Genomic DNA, 22,697 nt, shown 5'->3' with positions numbered 1-22,697 from the left:
GCACATTGTCAGTTCTTAGTACAGGTATGGAATCCGTTATCCAGAAACCAGTTATCCAGAAAGCTCCAAAATTATGGAAATTACGTCTCCCATAGACTCCACCTTATCCAAATGTTTTGAAAAAGATTTCCTTTTTTCTGTGTAATAATAAAACAGTCGTTAGTACTTGATCCCAACTAAGATATAATTAATCCTTATTGGAAGAAAAATCAGCCTATTGGCTTTATTTAATGTTTATATGATTTTCTAGTAGACTTAAGGTATGAAGACCCAAATTACAGAAATATCCATTATCCACAAAACCCCAGGTCCCGAGCATTTTGGATAACAGGTTCGATACCTGCAGAGGTCAAACCATGCAGTTTTTTAGTACAGGAATGGGATCTGTTATCTGGAAACCCGTTATCCAGAAAGCTCAGAATTACAGAATTTTTAAAAATGATTTCCTTTTTCTGTGTAATAATAAAACAGTAGCTTGTACTTGATCCCAACTAAGATATAATTAATCCTTATTGGAAGGAGCCTATTGGCTTTATTTTATGTTTACATGATTTTCTAGTAGACTTAAGGTATGAAGATCCAAATTATGGAAAGATGTGTTATCCCGAAAACTCCAGGTCTCGAGCATTCTGGATAACAGGTCTGATACATGTAGTAAATTCTCCTGGTAGGTCTCTATTACTCAGCCTGACACAAAACACTTTTGTAGGACCCTCCCGGCCCCCCTCCCACTGCCCTGTTTGTCACATATACAGACATTGCTTATAAACTGGGATCTCTCCACCGGGCCCTTAATAGGGCCACTAATTCACACTAATGTGGTATATGATAACGTCTCCTAGGAACAACCCCAGCATTGGAGTTGGGTGCCCGAGATCCAGCCACTTACCTCGCCCCCAGACAGACCAAGAGCTGGAATTTCCCATCTTTGCCGATGTTGCGGGGGGCAGCGACGATCGTATTGACATAGTGGCAGAAGGTCTTGCAGGACGATCTTGGAATCAACTGATCCGCTTCCCCGTCCCCTATTTGGTCAGTAGTTTCAAAGTAAACCACGGCCTTCTCTGGGGAACAAGTGACATCACAGATTAATGACATCATATCTGACCCTCTATATATATTCTAATCTGCAAGACCCGAACCCTCCCTCCACCCGCACCCGCCTGTGTCCGACTTCTGGGTTACTTTTATAGACCCGCCCCGCCGATGACATCACAAAAAAAAAGAGGGGCGAGCAGGCGCGCGGCTATAAAGTGGAAGCCGGCAGTGTAAGTTGCAGGCGGGGAGAGCAAATGGGAGTGTGAGGTCGGCCCAAACCCACCGACCTGCGGGTAAACCGCACATCACTACTACAATACCGTGGATTAAAGATAGAAGACTAGGAAGTTATTGATACATTAAAGGGGTGGTTCACTTTTAATTTAACTTTTAGTATGTTATAGAATGGCTAATTCCAAGCAAGTTTTCAATTGGCTTTCATTTTTTAATTAATTGCTTTCTTCCTTTCAAACGGGGGTCGCTGACCCCATCTAAAAACAAATGCTCTGTTTAGGCGGCCATACATAGACGAGCGACCTTGAGGTGGGCAATATTGTTCTGATGTGATTGTGGGCCCTAGGGCCCAACGATCGGATCATAATGAAAGGTATACGGGTGGTTGGATCGCGGGACCACGATCAGATGCGGTCCGCAATCCAACGGAATTTTTACCCCTGCCCGATCAGCATCTGCCAACTCTTGGCCAGATATCGATCGGGGAAGCCCATCAGAGGACCCCGTACATGGGCCAATAAGCTGGCCACCTTAAGGCTACAGAGTTATTGTTATTGCTAATTTGTATGACTTATCTTTCTACTGAGGGCCTCTATTCTATTCATATTTTAGTGCCTTATTCATACCAATGCATGGTTGCTAGGGTAATTCGGACCCTAGCAACCATATTGCTGGCATTGCAAACTTGAGAGCTGCTGAATAAAAAGCTAAATAACTCAAAAACCACAAATAAAAAATTGAAACCAAATGTAAATCGTGTCAGAAAAATTCTACATCATACTAACAGTTCATTTAAAGGTGCACAACCCCTTAAAAGATATCTGCCTAATCATGCACAGGGCCAAATGGGGCCCATGCTGTGGGCTTATGGAGTCCGTAGGTCAAGGACTACATCACTGCACCAGTGTGGTCCTCACCTGCCAATATTATATATATATATATAATATATATATATATATATATATATAAATACATAATAATAATAATAATAATAATAATAGCAGATTTTTTTGGGCCCTTATAAATGGGTGAAAGGCTGCACTTCCCATACAAAGCCTGCAGGTGGCAGTATGAGCTCCTAGTAATCACAGCAAAGCTGAAACCCTGAGCAGCACATTAATGATCCGATTTCAATATTCCTGGCTGTGAGTGAGAGCGGAGACTCGCTGGCCCGTCCAATGACGCAGCAGAATTACATTGCCAAAAATAGCTGCATTAGCCAATAGTAAATCATCAGATTTAAGGGCTCTCGTCCTACTCTGTAGCAGTGACCGTCCCGAGTAAAGGACAAAAAATGGAAATGATTTGGTGGAGCCACTTCTTATTAACTCTTCATTCCCCCGGCTGAAAATTACTGCACTTTGATTTTTTTTTTTGGGGGGGGGGGGCGGGGGTCATACACCTTGTACAGAATAATAACCGATACACAAAGACCCACAGAGCTTGCATTTGTACCTATGAAGTCCCAGATGAAGACGCTTTTCTGGAATATCCGAGCGGATTTAAATCCATGGTGAAAGAACTGCTCCAGCGCCGCTACCAGGCCACTCTCTCCGCACAGCAGGACGGTCAGGCTGCCCCTCTGCAGGGAAACAATTGGGATAGATGGGAGGTCTGTAGTCTTATGAAATAGCTGCCATGTATGAACATCTCTCTGGTTTAGCTGAACAATCACTATTATCCCAATTAAAGTTCAATAATGAGCGATTGGGAGTCAAGGAAACAGAGAGCTGAATATTCAGGAATATAGTTCAAGCAGGGCCGGAATTAGGAAGCGGAGGACTCTTAACAGGTGGAGTGATAGTCACCAATTAAAATAAAGGTACCAAATCATAGAAATGATCACAGAACAAAACCATTGGCTCAAGCTGCTGTTGTACTACATCTCCCAGTATCCCCAGCAAAATGCTTGAAATCTACTGAGCCAATGTTATGTACATATGAGCCATACCTCTTTCTCAGGTTTGTGAAAATGTTTTACTATGTTGTTCACGGCTTCTCCAATTCCTTCCTGGATCTGCCCAGCATTTGGTTCTGTAAAAAAAAAAAAAAAAGGGGGAAAACATAATTAGGTGGGATACACTGTAGTGATGTGCGGGCCGACCCAAGGCCTGCGGGTCGTGCGGGTTCGGGCCGACCCCTGGACAAAATGTGCGGGCAACTTAGTACTGCCGGCTTCCGGCGCCAGAATTTATAGACTTCCGCCTGCCGGCCCCTTTTGTGATGTCACGGCGGGGCGGGCGCGGATCTATAAATAAAGGGGAGCAGTGGGCCCGGGTCGGATGCGTGTAGGGAGCGGGCGGGTTAGGGTCGGGTCGAGAAATTCTCTACCCACACATCACTAATACACCAACAACTTAGGCTTCCCAGTAGTGATGTGAGGGCCAAGGGCGGGTTTGGGCCGACCCCTGGACGAAATGCGAGGGCGATTGGTCGAGCTCTTCTCCTGCTCTCCCCGCCTGCGACCTAGTACTGTCGGCTTCCCGGCGCCGGAATTTATAGACTTCGTGGGCCTATAAATAAAGGGGAGCAGCAGGCCCAGGTCAGATGCGGGTAGGGAGCGGGCGGGTTAGGGTCGGGTGCGGGTCGAGAAATTCTCTACCCACACATCACTACTTCCCAGTGAGCTGCTATAGTTGTACAGCCTACTAAAGGTATTTAGGACTCTCCAGCAATGAGAGTGTTCTAGTCCCACCCACTGCTTGAGTCACAAACGCCCTGTATTTACCCTGTAAGCCGACATGAGTGTTCTAGTCCCACCCACTGTTTGCGGTACAGACTTCCAGACCCCACCCAGTAAGCTCCCATCAGAGTGTTCTAGTCCCACCCACTGCTTGAGTCACAGACTCACTGTCCCCCCTCTTAAAAATAAACAACTTACTGTTATTTTTCCCAGTAAGGGAGGTTATGCTCAGCCTGCGCGCCACAGTGGGAGATTTCTGTTGGGGAGGGGTGCGGCTTTGTTTCCCAAGATCATCATCTGACATGGGGGTTATCAGCTCACCAATCAAAACTCTTTCAAGGCTTCCATCATCTACCCCTTTCCCCAACCAACGGCCACATGGGAACCTTAGTGACAGATAAAAAAACACACATTACATTGACTCAAGGACAACATGGCGGCTGTTTTCTTCCTGGGGAAACACAAAAAAGCTTAAAGAAAGACAAGCCTGACGCATTTCACACCACAGCAAAGCACAGACTTTTACAAAAATACACTTTAATACATAGTATACCAACAGTAAATAGGAGTAAAACACAGCGAGGAATAATCCCTACTTGTATGTGTGTCCCGTGATCTCATTTCGGACCATGACGCAGTCAACGAGCCACTTGGCCAAAAGACCCGAGTTGTCGTGTCCCAGCTGAACTGTTGTCATTTTGCCCAAATTCTGGCTCTGAAAAAAAAAAAGCAAGAGAATAAACTTCTGTTGCTGTGAATGGCAGAATAGTCATTCTATATACAGACTGGTCTCCACGGCTTATCAGTCCATTCTCCGCTGACACCTGCAAGACGGGAGCCCTGGGAAAGAGATGCTATAAAAAGGGCAGCAAAACACATTTCTAGTGGGTGCCCTAGCCCATAGCCGTGTTTCATTTATATACTTGCACCTGCCCCGCTCCCACCATTGACACAAGAGAAGGGCAGGTCAGGCACCGGAATATATATAATATATAAAATAAGTGACGACAGCCCTGTGGGTTTGGTAGAGTCCAGGTCAGGAGAAGGCAAGTTAGGGTTGGATAGGGGTAGACTATTTGTGGACCTGCACATAATTAAGTTGGCCTTGTCTTTCCAACATCCTGGTTCTGCCAAGTCCCTGTTTGCAGAGGAGCAGGTAGTAAAAAATCAAAATTATCTGCTTCTTATTGCAAAGCCTAACAAAGGCTTCAGCTTAGGTTTTTTAATACAGAGCACCTTATTTCATCAACAGCAGAATACATTTGCAACACAATTGTGCAACTACACAAAGTGCAACGTAAGCATTCCTACCAACCGGTATTTCTGCTGATCAGGGGAAACATATAGAGGAAACGCCATACTGTCTAAAAGGGATTTGAATGTATTACAGTGACCCCACTGAGTGTCTCAGTGTTAAGGTCCCCATAGACGCGACGATTCTTCTTGCCGAACGACCGATTTTAGGGAAGCCCGACCGATCCTTCGAAATTATCGTGCGGTTAGTGGTATTCGAACGATCGTACATCTTACGATTTTTCGTCCGACATCTGTCGGGAAATTGATCGGCCAGGTCAAAAAATCTTTGTCGGTCCCAGTGCAATCTCTCTATGTTTGCAGGGCCAAGCAGGCAGCTCCCCTTTGTTTTCCTGGTAAATTGGTCTTTTTAGTTGATGGTAGATTCGTACGATCGTACGATCGTTCTGAGAAGATCGTGGTCTCACGATCAGGATCTGATCTTTTAAAAATCTCAACATCTATGGCCAGCTTAACTCTGCAGGGAAATTGATCTCTTGCTTCCCATTGACTGATGATGTACCGTCAAAAAGTGCAGGTTTTTACAAATGCCATTTGGGTGTTGCGTTGCTTTGGGCGGCCGCCAAGTCAATCAGTTTATCGGTCCCGGGCATAAGGTGACAGGAGGAAATAAATGGCATCCGATGGGTTTTATAAGCCAAGGAAGTAAGGAAACGGGTTAAGTGCAAAGATCAAGGACAAATATTTTTTTTGGCCATAACAGGGGGGTATCTGATGTTACAGGCTCCTCTAAAGGCTGGAAGCAGGACCAGGGTCGGACTGAGAGGGGTCAGAGCCCATCAGGTTTTTTCCCAGCATCCAGCAGGCCCAGTACGATGCTGAGCAGGACTCATGAGCAGGTAGGTCCAATGTGATGGAAGGAGAGATCAGTCCACCCCTATCCTTCCCATTGACATTGACAGGTTACCAACCTCAAATGTCATCTCCAGGAGATTTTTGGGAATCTGCATCACGCCCGTGTCCCCAAACTCCCCCGACACACAAATCCACGGGTTGGACGTGTTGATGGCGTTGCTCAGTTTCTTGATGGGGATGATCAACACTCGGTACGGAACCACTGGAAACAAAGAAAGGGGGGATACATTTTAACATTTCACAGAATTTCGTACATCGTAGACCAGGGACAGGCAAAGTGAGGAATCAGGTTTTTGTAACCATTGCAAAGAAATGTAGGAAAAAAAGCTTCGCAGTTTTAATACACGAGAGAAGAGTTTCAAAATTAGGCGATTCACATTGAACATAGAAGAAATAGTCCCCGCCTCCTTCAAAGCTGCCAACGTTAAAGGGGTTGTTCACCTTTAAATGAACTGTTAGTATGATGTAGAGAGGGATATTCTGAGACAATTTTCAATTGGTTTTAATTTTTTATTATTTGTGGTTTTTGAGTTATTTAGCTTTTTATTCAGCAGCTCTCCAGTTTGCAGTTTCAGCAATCCAGTTGCTAGGGTCCAAATTCCCCTAGCAACCATGCACTGATTTGAATAAGAGACTGGAGCATGAATAGGAGAGGGACTGAATAGAAAGATGAGGAATAAAAAGCAGCAATAATAATAAATGTTTAGCCTTAAGGTGGGCATATTGGGAAAAGATGCGCTCGTTTGGCAACATCGCCAAATGAGCGGATCATTCCCCGATATGCCCGGTTTGAGGTGGGCAATCTGATCCGATCGAGGGCACTAGGGCCCAACGATCGGATCCTAACGAATAGTAACGGGCGGTCGGATCGCGGGACTGCATCAACGAACAGATGCGGCCACAATCCGACGGGATTTTTAGTCCCGTCCGGTGGGGTCAGTGAACCCCATTTGAGAGTTGGAAAGAAAAAAGGGAAATCATTTAAAAACTATAAAAAATTTATAATGAAGACCCAATGAAAATTGCTCAATCGGCCATTGCAGTGTACGGGGGAGGAGCAACTCAAGAAGTGGGTGGGACTAGAACTATTAAATGGCAGCTTCCAGAGTGAAAGGAAGTCTTTAAAGGGGTGGTTCGCCTTTAAAGGAGAATTCAACCATTTAGCAAAAAAAAAACCCTACCCACCCCTCCTAACTGCCTAACTGCCCCCCCCCTGTGGAAATGCCCCTAACTTTATACTTACCCCATCTTCCGGGTCTTCATGTCTTCTTCCGGCACTTCTGCAACTCCGGCTTACTGAAGACCCGGAAGATGGCTGAGTGGAACTCCAATGCCTGAATCCCAGCAGTTAGGCTGGGGGGAGGAGGGAAGGGGGTCTACGTGGGGTGGGAGGGGTAGGGTTTTTTTTTTTTGCTGAATTCTCCTTTAAAGGCGAACCACCACTTTAAAAGACTTCCCTTCACTCTGCAAGCTGCCATTTAATTGTTCTAGTCCCACCCACTTCGAGTTGCTCCTCCCCCGTACACTGGAATCAGAATGTTTTAGTCCTACTCACTGCAGAATTAAATATTGAAACAACCTGACCAGATGAAGAGGTCGAACATCCGATATACAACTCCCAGCTACGGATTGTGCTACTTATTCCCATTATAAGCCGTTTCCACTGGAACCACAACACGAGAGAGCAATGGACACCTACCTATAGTGGTGAAGACGCTGGTAAAGCAGAAATAATCCACCGCATTGAGGGACAGGAGATGGTAGAGAAACTGCTCCTTCTCTTCCTCGCAGCGGAGAAACGCGTAACGCTTGTATAGCTTCCTATAAGCAAAATAAAGCAATCAGTATGGCCGCCCCCATTGTCCTGTTTCATTGCACATGTAAGTCTTAAAGCTACAGCCCGTTCTTACTTGGTGAGAGACTGATTGGTCAGAAGCTGCTTGAGGTGCTGAGACAGGAGCTTCTTCTCCAGGGACAATCGTATCCACCCGCGAGCTCGGCCCACGTCCGTCTTGATCTCACTCAGGTTCTGGATATGCCTGGGGGGGAGACATGGCACAGAGATGAGAAAATGTCATTTATCTATAAGTACATAACTAGGGATGCACCACTATTTGGGATTCGGCCGAATCCTTCATGAAAGATTTGGCCGAATACCGAACCCTAATTTGTAAATTAGGGCCGGGAAGGGAAAAAAGTGGAAAAAATATTTTTTAATTCATTGTTTTTTGACAAAAAGGTATGTTATTTCCCTTCCCGCCCCTAATTTGCATAGGGGCCAGGCACGAGGATTTGTCCGAATCCTGCTGATAAAGGGTGAATCCTGAAATTAAATTCTGGATTCTGTGCATCCCTATAAATCACACAAATCAATGGTCAGCAATATATTTTGCACCTAAAATCTATATATTATTTATTAGGGATGCACCGAATCCAGGATTCAGTTCAGGATTCAGCCTTTTTCAGCAGGATTCGGATTCGGCTGAATCCTTCTGCCTGGCCGAACCAAATTTGCATATGCAAATTAGGGGTGGGTAAGGGAAATCGTGTCACTTTTTGTCACAAAACAACAGCAGTTACAACAGCGCCACCTGCTGGTCAGTTTCCCACCAGTCTGACCAGCAAGTAGTCAAGGAAGTTGTCAGGAGAAAGAAAGAGGCTGATGTTCTTCTGCTTAGGAATAAAATTAGAAACCTTTCTCACATCTTTCCTAAGCAGAAGAACATCAGCCTCTTTCTTTCTCCTGACAACTTCCTTGACTACTTGCTGGTCAGACTGGTGGGAAACTGACCAGCAGGTGGCGCTGTTGTAACAAAATTCATTCATATTAACAGCACATGTATCCCTTAATATCTTGGAATTTAAAAAAGAATAAATAATGAATGTACATTGCAAAAATGCTTAGAATGCCCCCCCCATTCAATTTTACATTCACTTATTTTTAAGGTTTACTTATCCTTTAAACCAAGTTCCTCTTTGGCAAAAATCAATAGCGTGCGATAAAAGTAAATAATGCATTGCCAATGAGGCCCCTCTAATCACGTGTATTTATGTCAATATAAATATTTGAAAGCATGTCTGAATCAATAATTCATTGCTGGGGCCCACGGTCCTGGGTTAGTATGAGGGGCACGTCCGCACAGAAAACAAAAATAACGTTCGAAGAATCAGATGAGGGGAAGGAAAAGCAACAAAGAAAGGAAAAGATTCTTAATTTTGGCTTTAAAACCAAAAAACACTATGGGGCAAATTCACTAAGCGCCGAAGGCTAGTGTCAATTCGCTAGCGTTGGGCATTTTCGTTACTTCGCAAATTCACTAACGAACGCTGGCGTAGATTCGCTAGCGTTACTTCGCACCATTACGCCTGGCGAATTGTCGCTACGGACGTAACTACGCAAATTCACTAACGCGTACTGAACGCTACCTTTTACGCTAGACTTCCTTCGCCACCTCAGACCAGGCGAAGCGCAATAGAGTAGATAGGGATTGCTTCCAAAAAAGTTCAAATTTTTTCTAAGTCCCAAAAAACGCTGGCGTGTTTTCTATATTATGGGTGATAGGCTGAAAAAGATCGAAAACATTTTTGGGGCTCCCCTCCTTCCCCCCTACATTTCCTGACTCATGGCGACTTAACTATACAGTGGGCACATGTGTAGGGCAAAAAAAAAATGTATTTGATGTTTTGAAGGTTTCCCAGGCATTTGTAGTGCTGATACGTATTCCTCCATTGAAATTTGAATTTGGCGCCGTATGCAAATTAACCTTCGCTAGCGTAACTTCGCTTCACTTAGCGAATAACTCTAACTTCGCAACCTTGCGCTACCCCTGTGCGCAACTTCGGATTTTAGTGGATTTGCGGAGCGCTGGCGAAACTACGAATCTTAGTGAATTTGCCCCTATGAGTGCAGGAAAGTGCCTGAAATTAGCCAGCGGTGGGCGCACATAACCGTTCCTTCTTTAATAAAACCAAATTTCTGCGCAATTTCAGGGGTTTCTGCCCTTTGTGCCGAGGGAAAACCATTACAGAGCTCTTTTATTCCCGTAATGTTAATTTGGGCTTTTATATATTGATTTAACAGTCTGTATCCTACAGATTAGATAGGATCTGCAATTAGTGGTAATAACCCTAACATATAACATAAACACTACATGAAAATAATTATATCCAGACGGCTTTACATCCAGCAAAGCAAATAACCTCAGTGTTAATATGTAAACTTCTCCTAAAATGGGTTTTATTAACAAAAAAGCCATTGTGATACATTGTTATACTGTGGATTTAAATGGGTTGTTCACCTTTGAGTTAACTGTTAGTATGATGTAGAGAGGGATATTCTGAGACAATTTGCAATTGGTTTTCATTTTTTATTATTTATGGTTTTTGAGTTATTTAGCAGCTCTCCAGTTTGCAATTTCAGAACTCTGGTTGCTAGGAACCAAATTCCCCTAGCAACCATGCGCGGATTTGAATAGGAGACTGGAATATGAACAGGAGAGGCCTGAATAGAAGATGAGGAATAAAAAGTAGCAATAGCAATACATTTGTAGCCTTACAGAGCATTTGTTTTTAGATGGGGTCAGTGACCCCCATTTGAAGGCTGGAAAGAATCAGAAGGCAAATAATTTAAAAATGATACAAAATTAATAGCTAGCTATACAGCTATCTCAGCTGCCATAAAGCAGGGCAGAACTGCTGCTTCCAATGAGGATCAGATAGGATCTGTGCAGCCACTGGGACAGAATGTTCTGTTATACAGATAGCTAGAATCTCAGCTGCCATAAAGCAGGGCAGGACTGCTGCTTCCAATGAGAATCAGATAGGATCTGTGCAGCCACAGGGACAGAATGTTCTGTTTTACAGATAGCTAGAATCTCAGCTGCCATAAAGCAGGGCAGGACTGCTGCTTACAATGGGGATCAGATAGGATCTGTGCAGCCACTGGGACAGAATGTTCTGTTATACAGATAGCTAGAATCTCAGCTGCCATAAAGCAGGACAGGACTGCTGCTTACAATGGGGATCAGATAGGATCTGTGCAGCCACTGGGACAGAATGTTCTGTTATGTAGATAGCTACAATCTCAGCTGCCATAAAGCAGGACAGGACTGCTGCTTACAATGGGGATCAGATAGGATCTGTGCAGCCACTGGGACAGAATGCTCTGTTATACAGATAGCTAGAATCTCAGCTGCCATAAAGCAGGACAGGACTGCTGCTTCACATAAATCTGTTCTACAATTTCATTGCAATGGCAGCAGCTGGGCTGTGTGACACTGTTCCCTGATGCTGTGACATGAGATCCAAATATGTTTCTGTACAACACTATGGGATGATACTTCTCTATTCTATAATGTTTCTGTATATAATAAACGTATCACAATACACAGTGTCATGTTTACTACACACACCTCATGTCCTGAATCAGCGACACTCGCAGAGACGGCAAACTGACACCCGTGTCCGACTTCCTTCTGTCTGGCCCAGGGGCCACTGTTAATTGGTGAAGGAATAAATTAGCGGTTACAATGTTGTTGAATGAACTGCGAGGCGCCAAGTTATTCATTCCACATTTATTTCTATACAGAGAGTCTGATAATTACTTGGTGACTCTGCCATGTGCTCCAGTCGCTCCTCTCTCTCCTGAAACTGCACCAGATGCGACCACAACGCAGATTTACCCTAAAGTACAAAAAAAGAATTTACGATTTATTGAAATTAACCCCGCAAAGAACCAGGAGAGAAGGAGGGAACAGGAGAGTAGGAAGGTTCAGTCGTGGTGCAGGTAACCATGATATTTACCTGTTTGATGAGGAGGCCGTGGCTCCAGATTCTCTCTAACAGGTCACACAGGCTGGCAATCAGAGTATTCTCTTCTAGCCCAGTGATATTTGCCTCTCCATGGCCCAACTCCACCGCTTCATGGCCCATTTTCTCCACCAACATCCGCTTTGTCTAAAGGAAAATAAGGAAAGACTCAGAAACTTAGTTACAAGGGTATTCACCCCAAATCTCCCCCTAACTGACCTTCAGACTGGCCCCCTTAGCTCATAACAAGGTTACAGATATATAGAAACATTGGGGTGTCACCCTGCTATAGTTCCAGGGGAACCCAGGGTACAAATAAACACTCACCCCAAATCTCCCCCTAACTGACCTTCAGACTGGCCCCCTCAGCTCATAACAAGGTTACAGATATATAGAAACATTGGGGTGTCACCCTGCTATAGTTCCAGGGGTACCCAGGGTACATATAATCACTCACCCCAAATCTTCCCCTAACTGACCTTCAGACTGGGCCCCCTTAGCTCATAACAAGGTTACAGATATATAGAAACATTGGGGTGTCACCCTGCTATAGTTCCAGGGGTACCCAGGGTACAAATAAGCACTCACCCCAAATCTCCCCCTAACTGACCTTCAGACTGGGCCCCCTTAGCTCATAACAAGGTTACAGATATGTAGAAACATTGGGGTAACAGTCACCCTGCTATAGTTCCAGGGGTACCCAGGGTACAAATAAGCACTCACCCCAAATCTCCCCCTAACTGACCTTCAGACTGGGCCCCCTTAGCTCATAACAAGGTTACAGATATATAGAAACATTGGGGTAACAGTCACCCTGCTATAGTTCCAGGGGTACCCAGGGTACAAATAAGCACTCACCCCAAATCTCCCCCTAACTGACCTTCAGACTGGGCCCCCTTAGCTCATAACTAGGTTACAGATATATAGAAACATTGGGGTGATGAGATTTTGGCAGTTAGAACTCATGGGATTGTCAGGCTTATTTATTATTACAGGTATAATGTACTCGGTACTATTCGCAAACAAGTTTGATTTTTTCTTTATTATTTATCATGTCTTTCTTTTTCTAACAACCCAGACCAGGCTTTATCAATATGTTATGTTACCCGGGGCGCCCCCTCTATATGTGCAGATTAAAAGACATGAGACCCTGGCGCTGCTCCAAGAGCCTCTCACTCTGATGACTGACTGGGGAGCCTCTCGAACATCAATACGGTCACTAATTCATCTCGGTCACGTAGCAACCACTTAACATCGATCTGCCACGGTAATGGCTTATGTTCATTACATCTTGTCATGTATTTGTGTTTGAAAGAATATTTTTTCAATTAAGAAAAAACTTTTGGCTATGACTCAGTGCCCAGTTAATTTAAAGCATACAGACAAATAAATCTCCCTATATAACTCAGCCTGCAGCCTTGTGCCTTTATATGGTCACAGAACAACCCCTCAGTGACTTCTAATATCCTTATCATTTACAGTAGGGGGTACATTATCCCTTATAATACATGAGTGATACTCAGAGTTCCCTGTATAACTCAGCCTGCAGCCTTGTGCCTTTATATGGTCACAGAACAACCCCTCAGTGACTTCTAATATCCTTATCATTTACAGTAGGGGGTACATTATCCCTTATAATACATGAGTGATACCCAGAGTTCCCTGTATAACTCAGCCTGCAGCCTTGTGCCTTTATATGGTCACAGAACAACCCCTCAGTGACTTCTAATATCCTTATCATTTACAGTAGGGGGTACATTATCCCTTATAATACATGAGTGATACTCAGAGTTCCCTGTATAACTCAGCCTGCAGCCTTGTGCCTTTATATGGTCACAGAACAACCCCTCAGTGACTTCTAATATCCTTATCATTTACAGTAGGGGGTACATTATCCCTTATAATACATGAGTGATACTCAGAGTTCCCTGTATAACTCAGCCTGCAGCCTTGTGCCTTTATATGGTCACAGAACAACCCCTCAGTGACTTCTAATATCCTTATCATTTACAGTAGGGGGTACATTATCCCTTATAATACAAGAGAGATACTCAGAGTTCCCTGTATAACTCAGCCTGCAGCCTTGTGCCTTGATATGGTCACAGAACAACCCCTCAGTGACTTCTAATATCCTTATCATTTACAGTAGGGGGTACATTATCCCTTATAATACATGAGTGATACTCAGAGTTCCCTGTATAACTCAGCCTGCAGCCTTGTGCCTTTATATGGTCACAGAACAACCCCTCAGTGATTTCTAATATCCTTATCATTTACAGTAGGGGGTACATTATCCCTTATAATACATGAGTGATACTCAGAGTTCCCAGGTAACAAATAGAGGGACAGAAACAAGACCCCACTTACCTTCATGCGACATTCTTTTAATAATCCTTCAACAAACTTGGAATTAGTCTGAGCAATAACTGCCGGGGAGAGATCCGATAATTTTGGTTGCCTGACAGTTTTGCCCAGACCCCTGGCTTCTTGCATGTATTTCTGAAATGGGTAACAAACATAATTATTTTAGGGTTCCCCCAGTTCTCAGAGAGCCGCACAGAGGAGGTGCATCAGTCCAAAACAAGGGAGTGATGTGAGTACTGATACACAGTTATTTGCATTCTCTGGGCATAAAAACAACAAAGTCCTGATCAGAGGCTCCAACCCGCTCTCCATTGTGGAAAACTACAACTCCCAGAAAGCTCAGGCAGCCACATCTGTTGGGAATTGTATTTTACCGCAGACATAGACAGCGCTCGAGTATTATCATATATTAAGGGTAACTCAAAAAACAAACAAAAGAAATTATGTAGGTTCTGATTCGGCTGAATCAGAATTTTTGGATGAGGCTTCATTGGTGGATACGGAGTCTATCCTATGTTAGTTACTGTACACACAGATAACTTCCAAAATAAAGGAAATAAGGGATACAAAGTATGACAAATGTGGTTCTTGGACTAAATCAGCCTTCCATCTTGCCATGGGGCAGGATTAAAAATGCCCAAGCGCAAGGAAGGAGCAGGAAGTGACATCAGGTTCTTTCCAATGGGAACTCACCAGCAGGGGGCATAGCAACCAGACTACAGGCCATTTAGGTATTTTGTATTTGCTCTTCCTTTATATTGGTGATTATCTGTTTATACCAGGGACATTGCACATGTAGCCACACGCTGGATATTCACACAAACTATTCTGTCTGGGGTGTAACTGCCCAAAAGGCAAATTACATCTTCTGTTAATGCACACAACTAATGTAACAGTCTGACGTTAAGCATTAACACTTTCAGATTATCTATAATGAGAAATAACATTCTAAATGAAATAGAGTAACAAATTAAATACATGAATGCCTATTATACCTACTGATATAGCAGCAGTGGGATAATAGAAAGGGAGTGTGACTGTGGGATAGCAGGTATAGTAGGGAGAGATGGTGTCTATAGTAACAGTGGATAATAGTCTCTGGGAAGGGATTGTGACTGTGGGATAGCAGGTATAGTAGGGAGAGATGGTGCCTATAGTAACAGTGGATAATAGTCTCTGGGAAGGGAGTGTGACTGTGGGATAGCAGGTATAGTAGGGAGAGATGGTGCCTATAGTAACAGTGGATAATAGTCTCTGGGAAGGGAGTGTGACTGTGGGATAGCAGGTATAGTAGGGAGAGATGGTGTCTATAGTAACAGTGGGATAATAGTCTCTGGGAAGGGAGTGTGACTGTGGGATAGCAGGTATAGTAGGGAGAGATGGTGTCTATAGTAACAGTGGATAATAGTCTCTGGGAAGGGAGTGTGACTGTGGGAATAGCAGGTATAGTAGGGAGAGATGTGTCTATAGTAACAGTGGGATAATAGTCTCTGGGAAGGGAGTGTGACTGTGGGATAGCAGGTATAGTAGGGAGAGATGGTGTCTATAGTAACAGTGGATAATAGTCTCTGGGAAGGGAGTGTGACTGTGGGAATAGCAGGTATAGTAGGGAGAGATGTGTCTATAGCAACAGTGGATAATAGTCTCTGGGAAGGGAGTGTGACTGTGGGATAGCAGGTATAGTAGGGAGAGATGGTGCCTATAGTAACAGTGGGATAATAGTCTCTGGGAAGGGAGTGTGACTGTGGGATAGCAGATATAGTAGGGAGAGATGGTGTCTATAGTAACAGTGGATAATAGTCTCTGGGAAGGGAGTGTGACTGTGGGATAGCAGGTATAGTAGGGAGAGATGGTGTCCTATAGTAACAGTGGATAATAGTCTCTGGGAAGGGAGTGTGACTGTGGGGATAGCAGGTATAGTAGGGAGAGATGGTGTCTATAGTAACAGTGGATAATAGTCTCTGGGAAGGGAGTGTGACTGTGGGATAGCAGGTATAGTAGGGAGAGATGGTGTCTATAGTAACAGTGGATAATAGTCTCTGGGAAGGGAGTGTGACTGTGGGAATAGCAGGTATAGTAGGGAGAGATGGTGCCTATAGTAACAGTGGGATAATAGTCTCTGGGAAGGGAGTGTGACTGTGGGATAGCAGGTATAGTAGGGAGAGATGGTGTCTATAGTAACAGTGGATAATAGTCTCTGGGAAGGGAGTGTGACTGTGGGAATAGCAGGTATAGTAGGGAGAGATGTGTCTATAGTAACAGTGGATAATAGTCTCTGGGAAGGGAGTATGACTGTGGGAATAGCAGGTATAGTAGGGAGAGATGGTGCCTATAGTAACAGTGGGATAATAGTCTCTGGGAAGGGAGTGTGACTGTGGGATAGCAGGTATAGTAGGGAGAGATGGTGCCTATAGTAACAGTGGATAATAGTCTCTGGGAAGGGAGTGTGACTGTGGGATAGCAGGTATAGTAGGGAGAGATGGTGCCTATAGTAACAGTGGGATAATAGTCCTCTGGGAAGGGAGTGTGACTGTGGGATATGCAGGTATAGTAGGGAGAGATGGTGCCTATAGTAACAGTGGGATAATAGTCTCTGGGAAGGGAGTGTGACTGTGGGATAGCAGGTATAGTAGGGAGAGATGGTGCCTATAGTAACAGTGGATAATAGTCTCTGGGAAGGGAGTGTGACTGTGGGAATAGCAGGTATAGTAGGGAGAGATGTGTCTATAGTAACAGTGGATAATAGTCTCTGGGAAGGGAGTGTGACTGTGGGAATAGCAGGTATAGTAGGGAGAGATGGTGTCTATAGTAACAGTGGGGGATAACATATAATGAATAATATACAGGTCAATCCTATTTTATGTAAATAATGGGAACCCACTTTCAATAAAGATGACGCTACTGTGAGTTGCAGTACAACAGGAGCTAGTGGAACACACAATACTATGTATATAGACTAAACACTACATGGGGAATGGAGGTTGTAGTACAGGGCTGCTATTCTGGGGATTATTATGCTGAGGACACAGAACTAATGTGCAAATAAAATATATAAAGGGCATCAAATAGAATTTACAAGGTTATTTGTGGACAGAGGAATTCCTAAAGGACACGAAGAAAAAGAATAAGGAATTTACCACTGATTCTAATACAAAGGAGGGAGATGAAAGTGTGAGGAGTAGGAAGCTGGAGTAGGAATATTAGAGTGCGGCAGTCACTACACGGCAGCGCTAAGCAAACGTACCAGACAGCACTCAGAGTAGGATTTTTTGGGAGGCCGTGCTGGAGGGGGGGACCCCTGATCCCACTCCCAGAATGCCATAGAGTTCTGCCGGATCACTATCTCCTCTGAGGGCTAATGAGGAGGTGATACGTCAGAGAGGAAGGAACAAAAAGAGACGGGGGGGGGCATGCACATGGGCAGAGAGAGGAGAAATAAAAAGAGACAAAGTAAATATGGGAAAGCAGAACATGTCGAGGTTAAATAAAATCAAAATAACAGAAATAAATATGGAGGAGACGGCAAATCTATTCCCAGTAATGGCCCCATTCTCTGATTAGGAATGACCCCCCCTACAGCTGCCGGGGGGAACAAAGGTCCCCAACTAAAAAATCATTTGATTCCAATGTTGGACCTTAACAGTGACCTGAACAGCTTGGAAGTCGCCCCCTCCATCTGCTTCTGACAATGAGTTTATCCCCCCCCCACGCCCACTGGGAATTGGGCCTTTCCGCATAAATTATTAAGAGAGAACTGGAGACACTGTGATGGGGCGGGGGAGACGAGGACCCCTGTGAGACACAAATACAGGAAATATAGATCTTAAATGGGGTTGTACACCTTTAAATTATCTGTTAGTCTGATGAGACAATTTGTAATTGGTTTTCATTTCTTATTAGGGATGTACCAAATCCAGGATTCAGTTGGGGAATTGGCCACTTTCAGCCGAATCCTTGTGTCTGGCCGAACTGGATCCAAATACTAATTTGCATATGTAAATTAGGGGCAGGGAGGTACATCACGTGACTTTTTAATCACAAAACAAGGAAGTGAAAAAAAAATTTCTTCCTTCCTTCCTGCCCCTAATTTGCATATGCAAATTTGGATCCAGTATGTGGCCAAATCTTTCCCAAAAGATTCGGCCGAATCCCAAATAGTGGGTTTGGAGCAGCCCTATTATTTATTATTCGTGGTATTTTTATTCAGCAGCGCTCCAGTTTGTATTTGCAGCCGTCTGGTTGCTACGGTCCAAATTCCCCTAGCAACCATGCACTGACTTGAATAAGAGACCGGAACATGAATAGGAAAGGCCTGAAAAGAAGGACAAGTAATAATACCTGTAGCCTTACAGAGCATTTGTTTTATAGATGGGGTCAGTGACCCCCATTTGAAAGCTGGAAAGAGTCAGAAGAACAACACAAATAAGGGATGCACCAAATCCAGGATTAGGCCTATTTCAGCAGGATTTGGATTCGGCCAAATCCTTACAACTGGTCGAAATGATTCAGAATGCTAATTTGCATATTCAAATTAGGGGCGGGAAGGAAAAAGGACAGGACTTTTCGTCACAAAGCATAGAAAATTTCTCCACTTTTTCCTTTCCAACCGCTCATTTGCATATTCAAATTAGCATTCGGATTCGGTATTTGGCCAAATCCTTCACGAAGGATTCAGGGATTCGGTGCATCCCTACAAAAAATGAAAAAACGATACAAAAGAAAAAATGAAGGCCAATTGAAAAATTACTTAGAATTAGCCATTCTATCACTAAAAATTAACTTAAAGGTGAACCTCCCCTTTAAAGGAGAATTGTAATCATTTCTATCTTTACTGGAACTAGAGCTGATGCAGTCTCTGCAATGTACACCCAAATGGGCGGAGTTATGTTATTTTAAAAAGCTCCACCCACCTTGATTGACAAGAGGCGGAGTCAAAGCTACTTGCTCTGTTTCATAATTTCATGGTTCTCTATGTACATAGAGTGTGAGCTGAAGTCCAACAACCCCGTCCAGGTCATGCCATGCAAGCTGGGCACCAGCAGGGACCATGCAAGGGCCACACACCATGCGTAAACAATCCCTATCCACCACTAAGTCATGTGATTAAAGGGTAACGCCAACCAAAGGTTGTATTTTCAATAATGAAAGAAAAAATGTAATTCTAAGATTTTTTTTTTTCCCCAAGTACATTAAATACTATCATTGGTTTACTGGCTAGAAATAACGGGAATGTTGCAGCCGTACTGTCCCTTTAAATGGATTTGCTTAGGAATCTCTCAAAATAAATTGCTTTATTACACTGCAGGAAAATAGTATTTAAAGGGGAACTGCACCATAAAACTATTTTTACAACATGAAAGAAAATCTAGTATATCCATTTATTCCTCATTGTCGCTGGATTTTAATGAGTAATTAAAGGGAAACTTTAAAAGTCCAGCTTAGGGAGGAATTGGAATATTTTTGAACATAAATGAGTTTGAAGTTGGCCATAAAGCTGGCAATCACTGTACACGTAACGTACCTCCCTAAGGTCATTGTCTAGGCCCAGGTGCTCCGAGTGCTGTCGCAGTTTGTCTTTCCTCCGCTGCGCTGTTGCACTACGACTGACCCATCGGCTGTAAATAACAACAGACAGACAGCAATTAAGATGTAAAATGTGTATTGAGGGTTACAGAATGTATAACTTGTATAGGACATTCATGTACTGTATAATACATCTGCCTCATACTGTACTGTCTAAGGGAATCAATATGGCACCTCCTCCTCCCATATGTATAAATACAAATATACAGAGAAGGAATGTTCTGGGCACACAATAAGCTATACCCTCATACTGTACTGTCTAAGGGAATCAATATGGCACCTCCTCCTCCCATATGTATAAATACAAATATACAGAGAAGGAATGTTCTGGGCACACAATAAGCTATACCCTCATACTGTACTGTCTAAGGGAATCAATATGGCACCTCCCTCCTCCCATATGTATAAATACAAATATACAGAGAAGGAATGTTCTGGGCACACAATAAGCTATACCCTCATACTGTACTGTCTAAGGGAATCAATATGGCATCTCCTCCTCCCATATGTATAAATACAAATATACAGAGAAGGAATGTTCTGGGCACACAATAAGCTATACCCTCATACTGTACTGTCTAAGGGAATCAATATGGCACCTCCCTCCTCCCATATGTATAAATACAAATATACAGAGAAGGAATGTTCTGGGCACACAATAAGCTATACCCTCATACTGTACTGTCTAAGGGAATCAATATGGCATCTCCTCCTCCCATATGTATAAATACAAATATACAGAGAAGGAATGTTCTGGGCACACAATAAGCTATACCCTCATACTGTACTGTCTAAGGGAATCAATATGGCACCTCCCTCCTCCCATATGTATAAATACAAATATACAGAGAAGGAATGTTCTGGGCACACAATAAGCTATACCCTCATACTGTACTGTCTAAGGGAATCAATATGGCATCTCCTCCTCCCATATGTATAAATACAAATATACAGAGAAGGAATGTTCTGGGCACACAATAAGCTATACCCTCATACTGTACTGTCTAAGGGAATAAATATGGCATCTCCTCCTCCCATATTATAAATACAAATATGCAGAGAAGGAATGTTCTGGGCACACAATAAGCTATACCCTCATACTGTACTGTCTAAGGGAATCAATATGGCACCTCCTCCTCCCATATGTATAAATACAAATATACAGAGAAGGAATGTTCTGGGCACACAATAAGCTATACCCTCATACTGTACTGTCTAAGGGAATCAATATGGCACCTCCTCCCATATGTATAAATACAAATATACAGAGAAGGAATGTTCTGGCACACAATAAGCTATACCCTCATACTGTACTGTCTAAGGGAATCAATATGGCACCTCCTCCTCCCATATGTATAAATACAAATATACAGAGAAGGAATGTTCTGGGCACACAATAAGCTATACCCTCATACTGTACTGTCGAGGGGAATCAATATGGCACCTCCTCCCATATGTATAAATACAAATATACAGAGAAGGAATGTTCTGGGCACACAATAAGCTATAAATACAAATATACTCACTTGTTATTGGTCGGTCCGGTCATCAGGACGTCAGACTGCAGCTTGGGGAAGAAGCCCTGCTCGTACTTGCCCTGGCCAATCTTCATATCCAGCAGGTGGGGATGGACGGCCGTGTGATCGATCTTAGTGAGCCGCTGCTCGATGGCCTGGGCTGTAAAAGAGATTTATTAGGAATGTGAGAGAGAGAGAGAATGTACAACACGCACTAATCACGAGAAAGTGCGTCGATTTATATTGACACGTGTGCTTGTGTTAATAGTAGGCGCTTATGAGAGAGGTGCTACACGCCATTACACTTCATTATGTCATTTTTATTCTCCTTTATTGGCCCAGAAGAGCAAAGTCATTTTCTATAGGAGATCAGTTATGTACTGGGATCCAGACAAATGCATTCGGAGCACGCACAGGTGGCCCTGGGGTATCGGGGTACACCCAGGCACTTTATACTCCCCATCCAAGCTGGGGGGATAGGGACACTCTAATTTTATTACACTAGAGATAAAACGCTATTGGGGTTATTTAATAAAACGCACTGAGTTTGCACAAGGGCAATAATAGCAACCAATCAGCAGGTAGCATTTACTGGTCACGTGTTTAAAGGAGAACTAAAGCCTAACTAAAGAAGTAGGTAGAAATGTTGTACATTATGTTTTGTGCTTCTGTACCAGCTCAAGGCAACCACAGCCCTTTAGCAGTAAAGATCTGTGTCTCCAAAGATGCCCCAGTAGCTCCCCATCTTCTTTTCTGCTGATTCACTGCACATGCTCTGTGCTGCTGTCACTTACTGAGCTTAGGGAGCCACTCACAATATACAGTACACATAGAATAGAAATGTCACAATATAAGGCTGATTAGTAATTAATACAGATAATTACTACATGGCAGCACAGAAACCAGTGCAATTAGCATCAGAATTGAATAATCAGCAAACCTGTAGCATCATCTTATATTACAGCCAGGGAAGCTCATTTTCTGCTGGATAATTAGTGACGAGCCCTAAGCTTAGCTTCTCAACAGCCAATCAGAGCCCACTGAGCATGTGAGTGTCACAGACACTTTCCAAGATGGTGACACCCTGTGACAAGTTTGAAGTCCTGGATCATTGCTGCTATTGACAAGCTGAATCTTTAGCCTCGTGCAATAGGTTCACTATATAAAACATGCCGTTTTTAGCCATATTCATTTTTAGGGGTTAGTTCTCCTTTAAAAGCATGCATCTTATTGGTTGCTATGGGTTACTGCTCCTGGGCAGTAACTTGATGCCTTTTATTACATATGGGGGAAAGAGTCCT

General features: G+C 43.5%; 1 protein-coding gene across 4 annotated transcripts in view; it reads right to left on the bottom strand.

The window, feature by feature from the left end:
• The window catches only part of LOC108710730 (DENN domain-containing protein 5B), a 65,634-nt gene that overhangs the window by 1,785 nt on the left and 41,152 nt on the right, over positions 1-22,697 (bottom strand). For 2 of the 4 annotated variants that reach the window (XM_041585857.1, XM_041585858.1), the window contains 15 exons: positions 21,406-21,556; positions 19,818-19,911; positions 17,541-17,651; positions 14,300-14,431; positions 11,927-12,079; positions 11,728-11,806; positions 11,536-11,617; positions 8,035-8,163; positions 7,824-7,945; positions 6,181-6,326; positions 4,552-4,670; positions 4,154-4,341; positions 3,224-3,306; positions 2,728-2,854; positions 890-1,064 (listed from right to left, as the gene is read on the bottom strand). In XM_041585857.1, the coding sequence (XP_041441791.1) occupies positions 890-1,064; positions 2,728-2,854; positions 3,224-3,306; positions 4,154-4,341; positions 4,552-4,670; positions 6,181-6,326; positions 7,824-7,945; positions 8,035-8,163; positions 11,536-11,617; positions 11,728-11,806; positions 11,927-12,079; positions 14,300-14,431; positions 17,541-17,651; positions 19,818-19,911; positions 21,406-21,556 (1,891 nt within the window). The remainder of the gene's footprint in view (positions 1-889; positions 1,065-2,727; positions 2,855-3,223; positions 3,307-4,153; positions 4,342-4,551; positions 4,671-6,180; positions 6,327-7,823; positions 7,946-8,034; positions 8,164-11,535; positions 11,618-11,727; positions 11,807-11,926; positions 12,080-14,299; positions 14,432-17,540; positions 17,652-19,817; positions 19,912-21,405; positions 21,557-22,697) is intronic. The other 2 variants (XM_018251889.2, XM_018251888.2) reach the window with 1 other exon arrangement.

This window comes from Xenopus laevis, chromosome 3L, assembly GCF_017654675.1.
Source record: "Xenopus laevis strain J_2021 chromosome 3L, Xenopus_laevis_v10.1, whole genome shotgun sequence".
Taxonomy (NCBI): domain Eukaryota; kingdom Metazoa; phylum Chordata; class Amphibia; order Anura; family Pipidae; genus Xenopus; species Xenopus laevis.
This window is presented reverse-complemented; position numbering and strand designations above follow the sequence as displayed.